This window comes from Myodes glareolus, chromosome 13, assembly GCF_982192425.1.
Source record: "Myodes glareolus chromosome 13, mMyoGla1.1, whole genome shotgun sequence".
NCBI lineage: Eukaryota > Metazoa > Chordata > Mammalia > Rodentia > Cricetidae > Myodes > Myodes glareolus.
In genome coordinates this window covers 17049201-17068587 of record NC_142038.1, presented here as the reverse complement: position 1 = coordinate 17068587, position 19387 = coordinate 17049201, and the positions used below count along the sequence as shown (strand labels likewise).

Here is a 19387-nt window from a genome sequence, read left to right as displayed (position 1 = left end):
AATTTTTAGTCTTTTATCTTAGGTTGGAAAATTGGAGGTTTCTATACTGTGTTTTCAGGCAGTCTTCTATTTTGTTAGGGCTTTCTGTGCCCGTTGTCTTTGGTTGTCTAGCTCCATTCATTCTTGAATATTTATGCTTTTATGGATTAGGAAGCAATGACTAACTTCAGCAAATTCCTTAGGCTATAGCTTTCAGTTAAATATTAGTTCAATAATGAGCACATCAGTTTCTTTCCATGGTTTCAAGATATTTCATAGAATTCATTGTGTGTGTGTGTGTGTATGTGTGTGTGTAGGCTCTTATGTGCAAACATTTATAGATACACACATGTATTAAAGTATGCTTATATATGATTATATGAATTTATAGATTAGTTAGTATTCTGGTATCTATATATCTTTAACTAAACTGATTCCCTTGTATATACTCTTTTTTGGAGTTTTTCTCATCACATTTAAGTATAGGCAAGGTGTAAAAATAATGGCCTTAAGTGATGACGAGTGATGATGGCTTTAGTTCACATTGTACTGCGTGACTCTGAACACAGGCTCTTACACTGGCTGGATCCTCTGTTGGCTTGTGACTCTCCTCAGACACTTCAGGGGCCGTTGGCACAGACACGGGAAGCAAAGGGGACCTTGCCTTTCCAGCCAGCCCAAGAGAGGCTGTTTTAACATGAGTCTTGGGCAGAGTAGGTCCTGGAATAGAAAACACAAGTTGATGAAAGTAAGATATAAAACATCCAAGGAACAAGGTCACAATCCAGCAGGCTGGCCTTGACTTGACCATGTTCTTCATTCTGTGTGTAGTGATGGATTGTGACTCTCAGAGCAGACTCGCTGTATTTTCCCTGAATGGATGACAGATTATGGAAAGGCCTTGCCTGGTGAAGCTCTACAAATCGTGACTAATTACAAGTGGATTCCAAATTAGGCAGGGAGCTCCAGACTTTTCATCACAAGCTACAGAATAACAGGCGAGCTCATTATCTGGCAGCCTCTGGTTCAGGGTATTATGAACTGTACAATAACTCCTAAATTATATAAGAGATAAAGATGTGTGAGCTTAGAAGAAATAGCTGTTTGATCTGTAAAGAAATACTACATATTTCAGTAAAAGAAAGTCTTGCATGGCTAAACTGAGTTCCTGAGTCTGAGCCCCAGAACACATGTAAACAATATGGTTGATTGAGCATGCATTTGTAATTCCAATGGTGGGGACACAGAGTCAGGTAGGTCTCTGGGGCCCACTGCAACACTGGCTTCCTTAGTATGCAAGCTTCAGGCCAGTGAGAAATCCTCTTTCAATGTAGAAGAGGTGGACTATGTCTGATGAGTCAATGGTATCTGGCTTTCTTCTCTGGCCTGCACATGTGCACACACACACACACACACACACACACACACACACACACACACATACACACACACACACACTGTAAGTAGCTGATCCTTACTAAGCTGTTCAAATGGACTAGTTTTATTATTTCCATATTGAAATAATCATAAGTATTATTATTCTCAGCTTACACATGAGTGTAAAGAGTGGAACAAAATCAAGTAACCTCAAAATTCCACATTTGGGTAGACAGTTCCCCCAGCTTATATCTAACTGCCCTGGATAAGGGAAGGTTTCCTAACTCATAGCTTGTTTTATTTTATGAAGGTGAGATTTTTCAGGAAACCATGAAAGTGAACATTGCTGGAAACCAAAGACTATGTTTAGCTCGAGGATTGAATTTTTTTCCAATGTCACTGAATGTCATAAGCGAGTTGTAATGTCAATAAATTCTAACACTGTCTTCACTTATTTTTATTACACTGTTTTTAAATATATGCAAAACAGTGTCATAATCTTCCTAAGTATTCATATTTTTTCTATTATAGTTTCTAATATGAACTTAAGTAATCTTCAATGTGAAGAGTATTATAAAAATAGACAACTTGCAGGCTGCTGAGATGGCTCAAGGGAAATGCTTGCTGTGTGAGTCACATGACTTGAGTTCCACACCCGGTATCTGTGGTGCGTGTGTCAGGGAGAATCAACTCCAGGAAATCGTCTCTGAACTCCATAATCATGCTATTATGACAGGTGTACGTGCCATCGTATGCACATATCAAACACATACACACAGTCACTATAATAATAATAGTAATAATAATAATAAAATAACAATAACAAATTTTTGAAAATTGCAACTTCATTAATCGTTCATAAAAAGAGAAAAGTTGCTGGAATAAAATAAATATGCCAAGCAAATTTTGAGTACATGACACAGTCATTTTGGGTTCATGGCCTATGATTAGTTTTTACTACCATTGTGCTCTAACCAAATGATAGTCAACTCTCCATTCATACAGAGATGGTAATGTTAGCTTGTCTGCACTGGACATGAACCAGTCATGTGTGTGTTACATTTACCTCTATCCTTTCTCTTTAGCCTTTTACTGCACGTAGGGTACAGTGAAATTTCATTTGTATTTTAATAAATAAAGCTTGCCTGAAGTTCAAAAAGTAAAACAGTCGCGCTGACCAGCCTTACAGCCTTACACAACTTAATCTCACTAGCTACACTAGTTTGCCATAGAAACCAGGCATCAGTGGAGCATGCCTTTAATACCAGCACTAGAGAGGAATATAAAACGGGATGAGACAGCTTTCAGAGACAATCTCTTTCTGAGATTTCTGGAGGCAGGATTGCCATTTCAGACTGAGGTAGGGGTAAGAACCAGAGGCTGGCTGATTTGCTTTTCTGACTTGTAGGTTGAACCCCAATTTCTGTCTCTGGACTTTTACTAAATGTGCTACAATAGGGTGTTCCTGGCAGTATCTCACTTACAAATGGAGGCGCTATAAAACTTGTTATAACTGAGTTCTCAACTGGATCTTCAGAAGGTCCTCACGTTTAATTATATTAATATTTTGCATTGTTTGCCTGGGGATGTTGGTTATGGTTACTTGCCTAGTATACACAGAGCCCTGAGATCAGTTCCCAGAACTGTGATAGATAATCGATGGATACATACATACATACATAAATGAAATATGAATACTAATACATTTATTTAAATTGAGATACACATTTTGCAAAGGAATTCTCAAAGTTAATAACTCTTAAAGTGGCGATGGTAGTACACACTACTCTTATCCAAACAAGTTGGAGGCTGAGACTTGAGGGCAGCATAAGTTCAAAGCCAGCCTGGGTACATAGCCTAGTTCTATCTCAGGCAACATGTCCCCTACCTCCTCAGCCCAGGTACATACACAAAAAAACCTAAGAATTTTGTCATCAAAACCTGAAACAAACAAACAAAAACCAAAACAAATGAGCAAAAGGCCCAACCAAACTAATGATTAACAGTTCAAAAAGACCCAACCAAAGTACTGACAGTTCCAAAACAAGAGCTGTTGAGCTGGAGACTGAATCTGTGCTGTGGATCCCTGTTTTGAATTACAGTCTCCGAACTGTGCTCATTTATCCTCCTGCAAAGGTTTCCAGGTTCTGGGTAAATATGAGCTCAGCTCTTTTTCTCCCAAAGGTCATACCCTCACCTTGCAGGAGCATCTTTTATACCTCACTACGTCAACAAAGCAAACACATCCTAACGACTGTCTTCTCTATGGACTTATGTTTACATGCTTATCTTTTTTTAAAATCAAGGCTTCCTAGATGATGAAAACAGATTTGCTTTTATTTTTAAGGTTTTTCAAATGTTTTAAAGAAATTTAAACTAGGTCTGTGAGTTTTACCAAGTACATGCAATATACTCAGTACACACTGTAAACCAATTCTCTTTAATGTGGGTATTTTATACAAAAGAAATGCAAATGTGTATTAGAGAAATGAAAGGACATTGGCCTAGCAGGGTTGGTTCCTGGTTTTTTTTATGAAAAAAATATATAAAATAAATATTCTTTTAAGATTTACCTGACTTAATTTTACTTCATATTTATCTCGGTACATTTTTGCAGCTTTGTATGTAAAGAAAATGTGATGTTTAGGCACGACTTCCCATTAGCACCACAGAAATACCCCCAGATACATTTTCTCCCTAACATATGCACAGATGCTTTATGCATTATACTCCCTTTGCCACATTAATATATTGCACTGCAATGCAGGTGTGCCTAAAGACAACCTTAATTCAAACTCATTAAGAAAATGAAGATCATTATGTTAAGTGATTTTCTCTAGTGATGAGGCAACAGTTATTCATTCTTTCAGAATGCACTAAATGTTATGCAGTGATAAGACACTATGAGCCTTGCACCAGGAATCTCAGAGACTTTTGGATCCAGACTACATGGAAGATGTCAATTTGAACACAATTCCTTTTCTGAAATATTATTGACAGCATCCCAAATGCTCAGGACCCTGAAACTTCAGTGGGGCCGGATTCTATCCAGTGACCTTCTTTATTTGTTCTTCTGAAAGGAACCTGAGGTTCTTGGAAACCAAGACACTGAGGCAGAACCAATCTCCACAAAATTTGTAAGAGGCAAAAGATCGAGCAGTCCTCCAGAGTTTATGGTTGGCAGGATTTGACTGTGCAATCAGTGGCCTTTAATGCCTTTTCTTCCTGTATGATGAAGAAGGAGGTACAGATACTTACATGGGAGGAATTTCCCAGGAGCGGTTTATGAACAGCCAATTAGACAATGTCAAATGTCAATGTCAATGTCAAAGCCGTTCTTTAGTAAAGAAGAGATGCTGTAAATCCAAGATTTCCAGGAGCACTTTCGTGCTGGGACGCTGACCCCATTCTCCTGGGTGTGTATTAATTCTGTCCTATGCACAGATTTATCATTTTCTGCTTTGAACCTCAGCTATTTGAAGTTGTACGCTAGAAGCCTGAGTCCCCAAAAGCTCACCAACCTGAGCTTTACTCTTGACTTAAGTATTTGAAGCTCACTGAGCAATTGTTTTCTGGTTTGATTTTCTAGATTGTATCCCCAGTCTTCTATGGGGCTACAAGTCAGAAATAATTCTTTACTGTGCATCTGACGACTTACCAGTTGCCTTCCCCAAGGGCAGCATTCTGACCCCATTTTCTACAGCACTGGAACCAAGCATACATCTTTATATAAAATAACTAGACGTGTGGCATATACCATTTTGAAGTGAAAAAGAACCGCAATCCTCTGGCATTTGTGTTTGTGAGTGGAGCCTGGGGACTTGCCCAAACTGAAGACATTTCACAGAGCGCCATCCTGCTGCCTCTCATCCATTGATATACTGCTACTGTTGGGAGAATTGTTAACCTGAGTTCATTCCTCCACGATGAGATTTCCTAAATTTCACTTGCAGACAGGGATTTGGTATATGCTTTAAACACCGCCTGGCTTTTTCTGCATGGCCCTTGGGTTATTCACATGGACTAGCCAGCCAACAGTGAAGCTTCAGCAAGGTTAAATTCAAAGTCTTACTATTTGTTATGGGACAGTGGCCAAGGATCTTGCTTAGTTTCCTGCTTACCCTCTGAAAAATAGGTTTCATGACCTAGATGACATGATGTTAACCTCTGAGTGTTTTGCAGATTTTGAAATGCAACTTTAGGATGCAGGTTCATCTAAGAAAGTAAAGATGAGCAATCAGTCCCATAAGGTGCAAGGACCAGACACAGCTGTAAAATTCATTGGTGTGTTATGGTTCAGTATAACATATGTGATCCGTGATAATGCTACTGACAAAAGAGCCTGTCCAGTAAATATGAAAGACATTTTGAGGGCTCCTGAGATATTGGCAAATTTTCACACTCCATCTTGCACAAGCAGCCCATCTTCTATATAACTTGATGGAGGAAAGTATTATATAGGATTGGGACAAGAAGCCTCAGAAGCTTTTGGGCAGGCTAGATTCTCGTAGGATTGGTTAAACAGTTATGAGCCCTACCCACTACCAAACAGTACCTTCCTGTTATAAGTCATTAGGAGTGTGAAAGGCTGTTGCTGGGGGCTATGGCAAAAGCAATCAGTTCTAATAGTGCTTTGTTCTCAGTCATGGAAAGGAGCAAGGTTCTGCACACAACACTAGAGTAGCAACTCTGAGCAGTATATAAAACATTGCAGCAAGTGGAATCCTCAACTGGTTCTCCATCAGTGACTCTTAAACAGCTTTCCAGCTTACCAAACACGGGACTAGATTGAAGACCTTCTGCCCAAACCCCTTCCTGGTGTAACGCAAAAGCAAACTCTACAAAGGTGGCATGCATACTTATAGCCATACTGTGTGATGTCTATAAGCCCCATCATGAACGATACGCAGGCTGTCTTAGGATGGGAGTCCTTTGAAGACATTGAGCAGCCCCCAGTAACTGAACCAACAGCTAAGTCAGTGCTGGAAGGGATTTTGCCCATCCTAGTAGATGCCCAGTACAGAGATAGTGCTAGTAGACATATCAAACAAAAATGTATGCTATAGTCATACAAATGGTCACAAATGTCATATACCTGGAAAAAATAGTCAGTGCACTGAATTAGGAGCAGTGTGGATTGCAAGCACTCACAAGACTTGGCCTGTGACCATCTGTATTGACAGGCTGTATTTAGAATCTTCCGTTCCTAGATGGCTTGGTGGAAAAGAAGGCTTTGTAGATGCTGAGTTGACCCCCGTGAGGACAACACATATGAAAAGAAATATACAATAGATTTCAACTTGAACCAGAAGTCCTGGTAATTTTCCATGTAGCAGATCACAGCCCATCAGATAGTCCTGGAAATCAAGAAGATGCTCTTTTCAAAGTATGGGCCATTTCCCTTCAGCTACCCTGGAAAGCTGCCCATTGCGTCCACATAAGTCTGGTCATAGTGGGACCAGTATAGGTAGGAAAACATCTAAGGCTCCTGACATTTCTGTGAAATGCAATGATATCTTGCATGCTGCAGAAATCCGTGAGCACTATTCCCTATTATGGCATCAACAAATGGAGCCCACATTGGACATGTACACAAGTCAACCTACCCCATGAGAAATTGTCAGGTAGGCTTAATAGGGCCTATGCCTGCCAGTGAGAGCTACAAAAATGACTTCCTCTGTGTTGACACTGCCACGGGCCTCTTATAAGCATTTCTGTGCAAGAGAGCAACATGGGAAGCCACCATTAAGGGTTTCACCCAACTCAGTGTTACACATGGGTGTCCATGAAGAATTGATAGTGACAGAGGTAGCATTTCATGCACATTGAGATACAGAATAGGATGAAGGTAACCAGGTCTGATGGTATGTCCAGCTATCTTACAGTTCTACTGGATCTGAGTTAATTAAGAGGAGAAGCAGGGTGTTAAAATACAACATCCATAGGGTCTAAACACAAAAAGTACCCCAGTTTGTATGGGAAAGGAAACTCTCAGAGGTCACAGAAATGTTGAATGAAAATCGCAGTGTGAAGGGTAGGCTACCACTCTATGAAGCTGTTGGCTAGGGAAGCCCCCGAGGCACCACAGATCATAAAGACTACTGCAACTGCTGTCAATTGTATGCCAGATTCAGAAAGTAAGACCCTTTCGCTGAAGACATCCCTTGTGCACACTTTGCCTGCAGGGCATGCAGAAATAAAGCTGAAACTGAACCAGAAACTCCCATCTTACTAACTGGCTTTCATAGTGCTAGAGGGATGGGGCATGCATGCTGCTGATGGAGAACAGACCTCAACATTCCTGCTTGGCTATGGGCACTGTGTGCTATCATGATAGCTGAGCAATAAGCAGGACACATCTTGCCTGGCATGGCATTATTTAAGCACACAGTGCCTATAGTCAAGCAAGAATGTTGAGGTCTGTTCTCCATCAGCAGCATGCAAGACCCATTCCTCTAGCACGATGAAAGTCAGCTAGTAAGCCCCACTCCAGGAGAGGGAGCTCATTACTAGTATTGTAAGCCAGGACAAATATGTGGTTGGGGAGATCATAGTGCCAAAAGGAAAAGAAACATCTACGGATTTACTAGATGGATGTCAAACTGCCCTTTAAACACCTGTGTTTACCCTCATAGCTCACCGTTGTTGTCAGCCTCAACTCAAACAATGGTGAAACTCTTGAGAACAGGCCATTTGACACAGGGACCTAATTCTGAGCCATAGGTGGACATCTTTAGCCATCCTTTCTAGTAATCAAGGATCATTGCGAAAGAGAGGGTCAGAAAGAAGAATGTAAAATGTAAGAGGAAGGGGTGAAATGTTATATAGTAAATTCCTCAGAGATAGAAACATTTCATCCTTCAGGGAAGTTCTTTAAGACAGAAGGCAAACAAGTCAAAATGTATTCAATAGTCCCTGAGACAGAAAGGATTTGCTCCCCTCCCCCTTCCCACACATAAAGTAAACAATACAGAATGCAGAGAGGCACTCTCAAAGAACCGAGCTGCATAGAATACTCTTATAAGAACCAAGATGTAAAGATGTTTTCAGAGCAGTGTTCTGGAAGAAGCAGAAGTTGTCTGGAAAAGAGTTTAGACCAACTGACTCACTTAGAAAGGGCACCCCAATCTGTCCAGCTACCTGCAGGCTGTGGTGTGCTTCTGATTCCTAACTTTTGTGATCTGTCTTCCATGCTGGGTTGGGCTGTGGTGATGCAGCTGTCTTTAGTCATTTCTGCTCCTGTAAGTAACCCTTCCTCCATATTCTTCTGAGTAACCCCAATAAAACTCAGGGGTACATCAAGTTGGACTTTGGAGTTAATAGTGTTTTCGTCTGTCCTGGAGATTGAGGAGACATGTGTTTTCCCTCCCTAGGAAAAGTCTTATCACAAAATAGTTTAAGGAAACTTTTAGGGAGGATTCCACTCATGGAGCAATTTATGTCATGTTAATATAGGCATGTATTAGTTAAAAACACATGTATTATAAAGAGGAATGCACAGTAGAAATGAGGTCATATAACTTAATTTGGCAGTTGAAATAAGGACCATCACACAAGTAACTGTCCTTAGAAACCAACCTGTTCATTTTTGAACCCCAGAAAAAGACCCAAAGAATAATCACACTCCTTGAGCACGCTCATGTTTGCAGCCACCTGTCAGTCTTGACAGCGCATTTCTAATCTATCCAATTCCTTTGCTGTGAATACACTGTGCTAGCAAAAAATCCATATAACACCTTATATCAATCTTTTAAGAGGCTAAGAGTCTGGACAAACATGGCCCAGACCCACAAGCCACAGCTAACATTTTGACAAATCAAAGAGGGCTGCGACCTTCTCTCCTTAGGCACTGCGGGAAATGCTAGAAAGTGGAAAACAACCCATTTCACCAGCAAGCTAAACTCCTGTTTCTCACTGTCTGGATATGCCGAGGCGCTCACTGGTGTTTCTGAAGTTAGCAGACCTCAGCCGTAGCTTGTAGAGATGACTTCATGTTTACTTCTTTATTTTAGAGAACAGCACTTACCTTGGCAATTAGCATGTGCATGAACAATTTATGTGTTTCTTCAGAATGACATATCAAAGAAAAAGAAAAATAAATATAAAAGAAACCCCTCCAGGACTCCAAGCTGCTAATGTAATAAAATTTTAACCTTATAGTCAACAGGCTCTGAGCTCTGTTCCAAACAAAAGGAGTGACTTTCAGAATGTGATCAGGAAACTACATCTTGCTTTGGGGGGAAGAAACAAACGTGCATATGGGTGACAACAAGCGAGGGAAACAACATCTCTGGGGTTGTAGAAATTGAAAAACTCATCTACTTGCATTTCGTTATGGATCGATGAGGGATTCCCAACCAGAAACAACAGACTGATGGACAAAATGAAGGAGCTTGAATTCACTGTTTTATTTTCTCCAAGTCAATGAACAATGTGTGATTTCTAAAATGAAGTCCAACGAAATGCTCACACGTGTTGAGCGGGATTCACAGTTTCTGCTATTCAACACATGCCTAGGAAAGTCAGCTTTAAAGGCAAGGGACATGGTCACCCTGTATTGCAGGAGCACATCATGGTGGGAGTGGGTGTTAGGGAAGTACTTGTCATGTATAAGGGCAATGCAAAGAGATGGGTGCAGACAGGAAGGGACCCCAGGGCCCACCACATCCTTCCCGGCTAAGCTCTCTACTCACCTAACTCCCTTTCTGCCTCTTAAGCTTCTACCTGTTCTCAGTAGTGCTAAAGTCAAACAAGGAAGATGCTAAAACAGGATTTTGAGGGACAGGTATCCATGCTATAACAGTGACAATTAATTAGCCTGATAGCGTCATTTCTTTGATTCATGATTTCCTCATATCGAACAAAGTTAAATAATTTGCTCTCTAAATTATTACCTATAAAATTGATATTACAGGCTAATAAAGCTATCCTGCCTGCATTTCATTCTCATATTGTTTTTTAATAGCTTGGTATTTTAAATTTTATATTATTTCTAATTCCCTATCTTACGAGTAGATTTATTTTGTTTTAATCTACTCCTCCACTTTCAATTCTTCCCAGGCTCCTCCCCAAACCCAAACCCTGCCAATTAAACTTTCTATTTAATGACTTGGCTCTCTTTGAGATTTAGGAAGAATCAGCTAAGCATGATGACATTTACCTCTTATCCCAGCATTTGGGAGGCCAAGACAGGAAGACTATTGCCCATTCAAGGCCATTCATTAGAGTCTAACTCGGTAAACAAAAAACAAAACAAAAACAAAATTAGAAAACATTGGTCAACTCTTTGATAAAAACGTATTCACAAAAGATTTCTCATCAACTTATAATAGTTTATAAGTGATAACAATTTGCCTTTAAATCACTGCTTTATAGAAAATAATTATTTTTAAACTCATTAATGAAAACCTGTAACAGAACTTTAGCTTGCCTTTGCTTTTTATATACCAAACTATAAATTATTTAAGTAAAATAATGCAGTATTAAATTTCTATGAGTCTAAATGACCCATGGTTAATTGAAATGTTTCAATTTGCAAATGCTTCGGTTGAAGCCACTGCACAATTTTCTGTGCCTCGGGTGCATGCAGGAGAATCACTTCAGGAGACCCTCTGTGCAACCCCGGAAGCTGCTATGTTAAATAAATGCTTTTACATGGTTATACAACTAATTAAGTGAGCATCGCTTTGGATTTAATGTTGTCTCCTCAGCAGGACCCACTAAACAGGAAAACACAAATGATGTTACAGCTTTGCGATGGGCCAGCGGTGTGCATCGGGGGAAGACGAAAAGCCTCAGCAGGCATTTACCGTCCTAAGCTTTATTTCCACAGTGCAGTTATTAAACATTTCATTTGCTCATTAGGTACATAATATATGACTGCCAGGTGCGGCCTCCTGCTAGCGTCTCCTTGCATGTTACTCCCAATCACGGTACTTTCTATGTTGAGAAACACCAGGCCAGGCTGCAGCAGGAATGCATTGTGCAGAACCTGTTTGGGGTAGATCAGAGGCTGTGGTGCATTCTGGGTCTGACCCTCGACTCTAAATTTCGTTCCCTTATTTTATGAATGAAACCGAAAGACAATGGATTTGCTTTGTCTCTCCTCTATTCTTTAATGGCAGCTGAAAGGGCCTCTCACTGTCTAGTTTTGATGTGAAAAGTCCTGATACATACTTAATTGTAAGTAATCAGTCTGATTGTGTCATCTGGGGGTTGTAAAGTCATCTGCACTCCTCATGTGAGGTGAACTTTGGTGTTGTGAGAGAAATTGGAACAAGGTGTGGGAAATTGCATATTCTCATTCTTTATATTTTATGCTCACAGAATATTAAAAATAAAGTGAGCAGCTCTATTTACTTGCATATGACAGCCATAGGGGATCTTTACAAGTGGCCTAATTTCTAATATGCATGTTTTTGTATTGCTCTTAAGGCATTTTAATTCACAACACACAAGAGCGGCTGGCACTTTAGGGTAATGAACACTGAAATGACACCTTCACTAAGAAAAGACTTGTTCTCTTCCAACATTGCCATTTCTCTTCCGTGAAGTGAAATGTGGTATATCTGCCAATTGGGGACAAGCTAGCAAAGGGTCTTGTCTCTCTATGCATATGTGCCGTCCAAGTTAGATAACCAACCCTGAGTCACAGGTGAGATGAGTGTCACATGATAAGGTTGATAGAGTAAACATCACTACTCAAGTTCTCAAACCTGCACGTGATTGGCATAGAAAACTCCAGTTGTGCAGAGCACATTTATTAAGCAACTAGGAAAGGCTGGCTCCAGTAGAGCAAGCCAATAGTCACATGGTTACAGGGAGGAAAGAAGCCTCCTACTTGTTCCTGCCTAATTTCTTGTAAGAGCCATTGCTGGCATCTGGAAACATTAGGTCATCAAGATTTCATCTCTACTGTGTCTATGTGACAGAATCCAGAGAAACACTTGGGTGCTGCCATCTTTTCTTAGAGGTACATGAGCTACATACCCCACACTTCCTTGAAATAGACTTCTAATGCACACATTATTGTGTTGTCTTGGAGACAAGAAAATCAAAGTTCAAAGAAGACAAGGGAATATTTAAGCTCTCTCAGCTAGTGACAGAGTTCATGGATTTCTATTATTGAGATATATGTACTTTCATAGATAAAAATAATCTAAAAATTAACCAAGAAGGCATGCCTGGGAATCAGAGTGAACAAACCAGCAATCGTGGGTCTGGGAAGGAGGGACTAGGAATGGGGCAGCAGAAAGATGTCAGCATACAGGGGCACAATCAGAAGAAAGAACAGCAATAAACACTACAGATTTCTGTTCACTCTTTCTTCTGTCACTGAGTATGTGACCCAGGATATGCTAAAATATGATAATATGGTGCTCTACAGTTCTGAAGATTCCCCCTTTTCTTTCTCTATGCCTGCAAAGTTTGTTCCCTTCTAATAGATGAAACAGAATATATGTAACATCACAACATCAGAGAAATGAAAATTCTAAAGCCTTTGTAAAATACAGTATTTGTGAACTGATTTTAGTTTGAAAATGGACATCAAGAAATGTCTCCACATACTTTTCCTTTAGTTTTATCCTTTCTTCCCTTACAGGAACTCTCCTCATCCCTAACACCCTCGTCATTTCGTGTTCACATTCTGTACACTAATTATGTGAAACCAAGAGTCTTAAGTTCTTTCCCATGACTAAAAAAAAATGACCCAATAATATAACCAGTGACAAATCAATCATGGCTTTCTAACTGCCTTGACTTGTTTGAATTTTATTCATAAATGATAGAACGGCAATATTGGCAAATGAAAGGTGTTCTGTTGCCATTTCATCTACCTATTTAAGGAATGTTCTGCTTCTTAAAGCAGCTTTTAAAGATGGTGGTAATGTTTCATTTTCTATCTCCCTTTCCCTCTGGCTGAACAGCAAGCGCATAATCCAACAAATAATTTAATTATTCTCCTATGGTTACAGTAAGCATCTAATAAAACATGAAGCAGTCTGAATGAAAACATACATTTTCATGGTTAGCCTATGATTTAACTTCCCACCTTTGCATATTGGAATCTAAGTACCAAATTTACTAGGCAAATTGGTGGCCATTTAATAGTAACTTAAAAAAAAAACCACCACAGGGGCTTCCAAAATACCAGAGGAAAGAAACGTGAATTTAAGTATGGTCCCAGGTTAGTTTAAAGTGTTGGTATCCTATATATAAAGTGTTTATTTTGCATTTTGTAATGGATAAGTGAAAAGCTTATGAGAATTTTAAAGATTTGAAAGGAAGTAGGCTCATCAAACAGTCCTTGCATTAAGTTTTCCCTGGGAAATAATGATTAAGCAGAGGTGGGGGGAAGTCCTCAAGGAGAGATCACTGTGTAATGCTGTTTTGTACCTGGGATTTGCCAAGTGCCCAGCCCACTGACAGCAGGGTCGACACTATACTTTGATGGAAGACTTTCTAGCAACTAAATGGAAGGTGAACGAAGGCAGGAAGAAACCAATGAGGCTGCAGAACTTTCATACCAGCAATTATCCTTGTTTTTTCATTGAGAGAGCTCATAGAATACAACCCAGAGAAATCAGCAAAGATCTTGAGAAGTGGATTCACCTGAGTAGCTTTATGTTCCCTCCTTTCGTGGGTCTTTCCTGAGGTTTCTAGTTCAAAGCTACAGAATACTCAGCTGATTAAAACAGTAATAGAAACTCACAGTCTTATGCTGGTGTTTTTAAGTTCACACGATCAGCAGTCAGGTATAAATATGATCATCTCACACTCTCTTCATTACTTTCTTTAAGGGGTCTGCCTTTGCTTCCTAGGAGTTTATCATTTTCAACAATGTCACCTGAAGATTTATCTCAGTTGGTTTAAAAAATATTCTGGGTCATTTGATATGAAAGGTACAATTCTTCTGCTCAAATAAATTCTTTGATTTTTTTCTCTAATTCTGTTTATCCTATTTGAACAAGAAGCAAAAATTTTTCTTAATATTTATAGCCATTCAGATTTATTCGCTCTGTGCTTTTGTTAAGAAAATTGTCAATTTAATTCTTCATAAAAAATCTTTCCTTAATGATGTGGGATGTCCTTCTGTATATGTATTGCTTTTATTGGATAATGAATAACCTTTTCTCGGCCAGTGACATAGCACACAAAGCCAGGTGGGAAATCTGAACAGAGATATACAGAAAGAGTAGGCAGAATCAAAGAGATGCCATGTAGCTGCCGAAGGAGATGGTTGCCGAAATCTTACCCAGCAAGCCACAGCCTTGTGGTGACACACAGAATAATAAAAACGGGTTATTTTAAGATATAAGAGCTAGTCGATAAGAAGCCTGAGATAATAGGCTTCTTATTGTTGTAATTATGTGTGTAATTGTGTGTTGTAATTAATGTAGCTTCTGTGTGATTTTTCGGATCTGAGCAGCCCGGAAATCAACAGTCTCCTTCTACAACTTAATATCATTTTTTTGCATATTCCAGTGATAAAACTTCAGAGACACCACATTTCCAATTCATAAATAACATTGTGATTGTATCAATATTATTTAATAAAGTTAAAATCCAGAACCACATAAATGTTCATAGTTCAGCTTCCTATGACTTTATTAATTGGATGTTGGATATAAATATGATTGCAACACTAACATCCATAATAACACACACTAGGTTATTCTTCTGGCAAATATTTTATGTGCAGTTTAAGATAATAATTTTCATCTTTCAAAATTCATGTTATTGTGTGTACAATGTAGCTATTTTCCCTTTTAAAGGCAAACGAATGACCACAAGGCTCTGTTTTGTAGTAAACCCATGACTTAGATGATCTAGATGACAAGATCCCTAACATCGTGAAATAATTGATTTTAACTTGTTCCATCATTTAATGGAACTCAGGAAAGAACATGTATGTACACATATACAAACAATCATTCACTAGTGGGTATACATCAGAACTGTGTTTACAATGTCACTTCGAGATTACACTGTGGTATTGGCACATTGTGACATTAAACACAATCACTTCCGATATTTATATGTGTATTTCTTTGATTGACTGAAACACAGCACACACATCATTTTCAAAGATTAAAATCCTGCATTACTCCATCTTATCCTAGAGCTCTCATGTTCTTTCCACACCTATCTTCCGTAATATACCTTGAAGCTTGAAGGAAGTGATATGTGTGACTCATTCATAAACAGTCATTTATTCCTACAACTTTGAGCAACTATGAGTCTTTGCAGTTACCTGCAGCCACTGAAAAAAATAGAAGTTCATCTGATCAAAGCTGACAACAATACTAAACTCAGTAGTCACCTAGAAGGCAATTTGGTAGACACATCGTGCCTATTTAACAAAACGACTGTAGTAGGCTCCATAGGTGACCCCCAGCCATGGAGAAATCAATGACCAAATTTACAGTACTAAGCATGAATCCCTGACCTAGGAATGGGCATCCACACTAATCCTAATGTGATTGGTAACCACCATAAAAGACTGGCCACTACCACAACAGTGCGCATCTTGCCTCTCAAAACAAACATGAAGGGGAAGGGTCCACAGGAGACTGTCGACTACTTCTCCCCTCTAGCATCTTGCAGAGCACTTTCTGATAATAAGAAGACTGACCAGTAGGAGAGATGTTTCTTGCTTAGTTCCTGATGAATACTGTATAACTTCTGGTCAGAGCATGTACAGTAGTTTTGGCAATAGAGTCTTAGCATCTAGTAAACAGCAGTAACAATTTTCCAAATTGTTTTGAGAGCCTTGGATATTTTCCAGCAAACAACTCATAGGGAGGTAATTCACCCAAGACTGATATTTTCATGTAATCAAGTATGGCTTCAGGGAATAGCTTTATCTACCCACACAGGGTTCCTGCAGTCAAACTCCTTTTTAAATGTTTAATTTGGAATTAGCTTACCATTTATCAGATTCCCTTGTGGCTCTTCACACAACTTTAGCTTGGGTACATATTTTTATGATAAAATTTTGTAAGAAATATCCAAATGACAGTGTATTTTCTTTGCTTGAAGGAACTACTATATTTATAATGGCTGTTTTCTTGAATTGCTTTTCTATCTTGGTTTCTGGAAAATTATAGCTTTATCTCTAGTACTTCTTTTTGTTCTACCACAAAAAAATGGAGATTTGTCTAAATCTGTTTTGAAACTTTGCTTTTTCCTTTGAGTTCTTTTCCTAGGAGTTGGCATCTTATTCTTGTTATTGTATGCGGAAATGCTCACTTTCTGAAGATGTTGCTATATGCTACCACTTCAGTTCTGGCTGCTCCATGAATGCTATGTCTCTCCCTATCCATACGCAATTTCCTTCTATGTGCTCCTTGCTCATATAACCCCTTCCTCCTCAAATTTCTTTCTACTCACAAAGCCATCTTCCTCAGTACTTCATTCTTTCTGCTTGTTTGCGAGTTCTCTGAAGACAAGGGGTTAAAACAATGGTCGCTTGGGACTCACCTTCCCAATTCCTCCCATCTAATTATTCAGTTACTCAACAGCCTCTAAATTTGAAAGGTAACTCTTGCAAATGTCTCCTATTCTCCATCTCTCTGCCCTGCAAATGCCTGACACACTTTCTGTATCATTCTTGGTTTACTATTTGACCTTCCTTAGTAACAGCTCATTTATCACACTCTGCCTTTTCCCAGCATATAAAGTTACTATGACCATGGGAATCACACTTTGAAGTCAGACAATTTTACCGATAAACTTTGAAATACCCTTGGTGGATCTTCAGGACACAGTTTTGTGATGCTCCAGCAATCCCGGAGTAGGGATTCACACTGACATCATGCAGAGTGAGATTACCTGCTGCAGCTGCTGTTTAGTGACCCTGACCGCAGAGGCCCCAGGTTTGCTCTCAGAGCTCTAGGTTCCCATCAGGCAGGATGGTGCGGGTTACACCACAGTTGCTGTGCAATCTAAAAGCACGGTAAGCGCACAGTGGCAAGCTTCTCGGTGTGCAGAGCTAATGCAGAATTAACTATGAATAAAAATGCATATGATACAAAATGATTTCTAGTTTATCCTGAGCTACCAGAAATGTAATTTACTCAGACTGGATTCCCTAAAAAGTCTGCCTGGTTGAGAGTTTATTCCTTCCTGTTTGCATTGCAAGTAAGTGCCAAAGGAAAATTTCAAGTCATCATTTTAATAACAGCCAAAGAGGAGACCTGTTAAAGTCTCCAAATGGGGAGTTACCAATGAGGACGAGATGTCTCTATATGAAGCTTTGTAAATTCTTCACTATTCAGAATATCCTCCCTCTTGGGATTCCAGAGTATTTCATCCTTATACAGAATGGAAGCCAATTCTGTGTATAGAAATGAGTTCATCTATTTTTAGATTTATTTACATCTACATAGATACTTACTTTAACATGCAAATAAGAAAACACAATCTGTACATATTGGAAATGAAAACCACAAATAAAAGTATAACAACGTAAAACCCAATGAATAAGTTACCAATTTGTCATCAAATAAAAACTGAGCAAAATTTGGGGCATGTTTGGTTGTTGTCTTTCTTCTACAAATGATGAGGCTAGAATATTGTGGATTATCAGACACATTCCAAAGGAAACATTAGAATATTTGGGGGAAATACATATACATATTTATACATTTACACATATATAATAAATCTAGAATATAGAATTCATGATTTTTTTGCTACCTACTATTCCTTCAACTCCTGTTTCTACATCTTATAATATAATGCTGTAGAAAACAGACTTCTCCTTAAGATATGCTTAGGTTCCGAGCCTTGTTCTGACAGTTACATACTGTGTGAACTAGATCTACTTACATCTTTTTTGAGCCAATGTTTTTTCATGAATGAATTAGGAGAAGGATTTTTTTCATTTATGCTTCTCTGATGAGTGACTAAGAGCACAAACTTACAGTGATGTGTTTCATAAAGGCAATCAGTAAGGAAGTCTGACGATCCCATTGACATTACGAGAATACACAAACTATCATCTTGTGGGATTTTAGTACATATTACACACTGTTTTACTATTAAAGAATACCGAGACTGTTTCTACAGTCTTCAATGTCTGTTGTAGATGTAGTCTCACAGGAACAAAATGTTTCTTTAGAATGCTACTACACAAAAGGGTGAGTAAAGCATTAACACCTGAACTTTGAGGTGAGGAGAAGTTAGAGATGGCCTGCAGGTGGTGGAGGAGGGATTGGTAGGGAAGTTGTCTGAGTTGGCGGTCATGACATCTGACTGACCTGAGTCAGATCCCCTAGAAAGAATCCTACGTACAATCAATAGTCTGAGAACTCACAGCTACTCCTTTACACATAATTCGCTGACACCAAAACCATCAAGAGAGCTTAGATAAATTTCTCTTTAGCAGGTTCAAGCTCTAATTCCCATGGTTTACTGCTATTTCTCTCTCGGCTAGCGTTGTCATATAAACATGCTCCCTTATTTTCAGCTGCTTTGAGTGCAGAACCTACTGCTTTCCAAATTCAGAATCTCTAAACCAGGTAAAGGATGTTTTAAATGTGACATCTGGATGACAGAGGAGGTATGGGAGAATAGAAAAGGAAGAAAGGAAGAAAGAAAAGATTTTATTTCTCAAGAGATGATTACAGAAATGATGTTTATTTTTAAAAAAATTTTCTCCCAACCTATCTTTACCAGGAGTCTTTTTGAGCACATATTTACTTCTTAGGTATATTTTATATTCAATGACAATTATGATGATATCTTAAGGGAAATTATGTAATTTAACTTTCTTACTATTCATATAAACATTACTTTTAACTGTGATTTGTACTGTCACTCTCCAAGGTTACTTACCCTCATTATTAACAGAAAAATACTATAACTTAATTTACGGATTACATATGATGTTCATCAGGTACAAGACAAAGCAAACTGGAATTTTTTATTAAACCCCGAGTCACTGTGCATGTGGATCAATTGGTCTTGTGGAAGGTGCTCTTCCCTGTACTACGGGAACATGGGAAATCTAGGCAACTTTATGACC

General features: G+C 38.9%; 1 protein-coding gene across 1 annotated transcript in view; it reads right to left on the bottom strand.

Annotated features, from left to right (window-relative positions):
• Dcc (DCC netrin 1 receptor) overlaps positions 1 to 19387 on the bottom strand; it is a 1076497-nt gene that overhangs the window by 6742 nt on the left and 1050368 nt on the right. Inside the window, 1 exon segment of the mRNA XM_085676444.2 lies at positions 557 to 699. Coding sequence (XP_085532570.2) covers positions 557 to 699 — 143 coding nt within the window.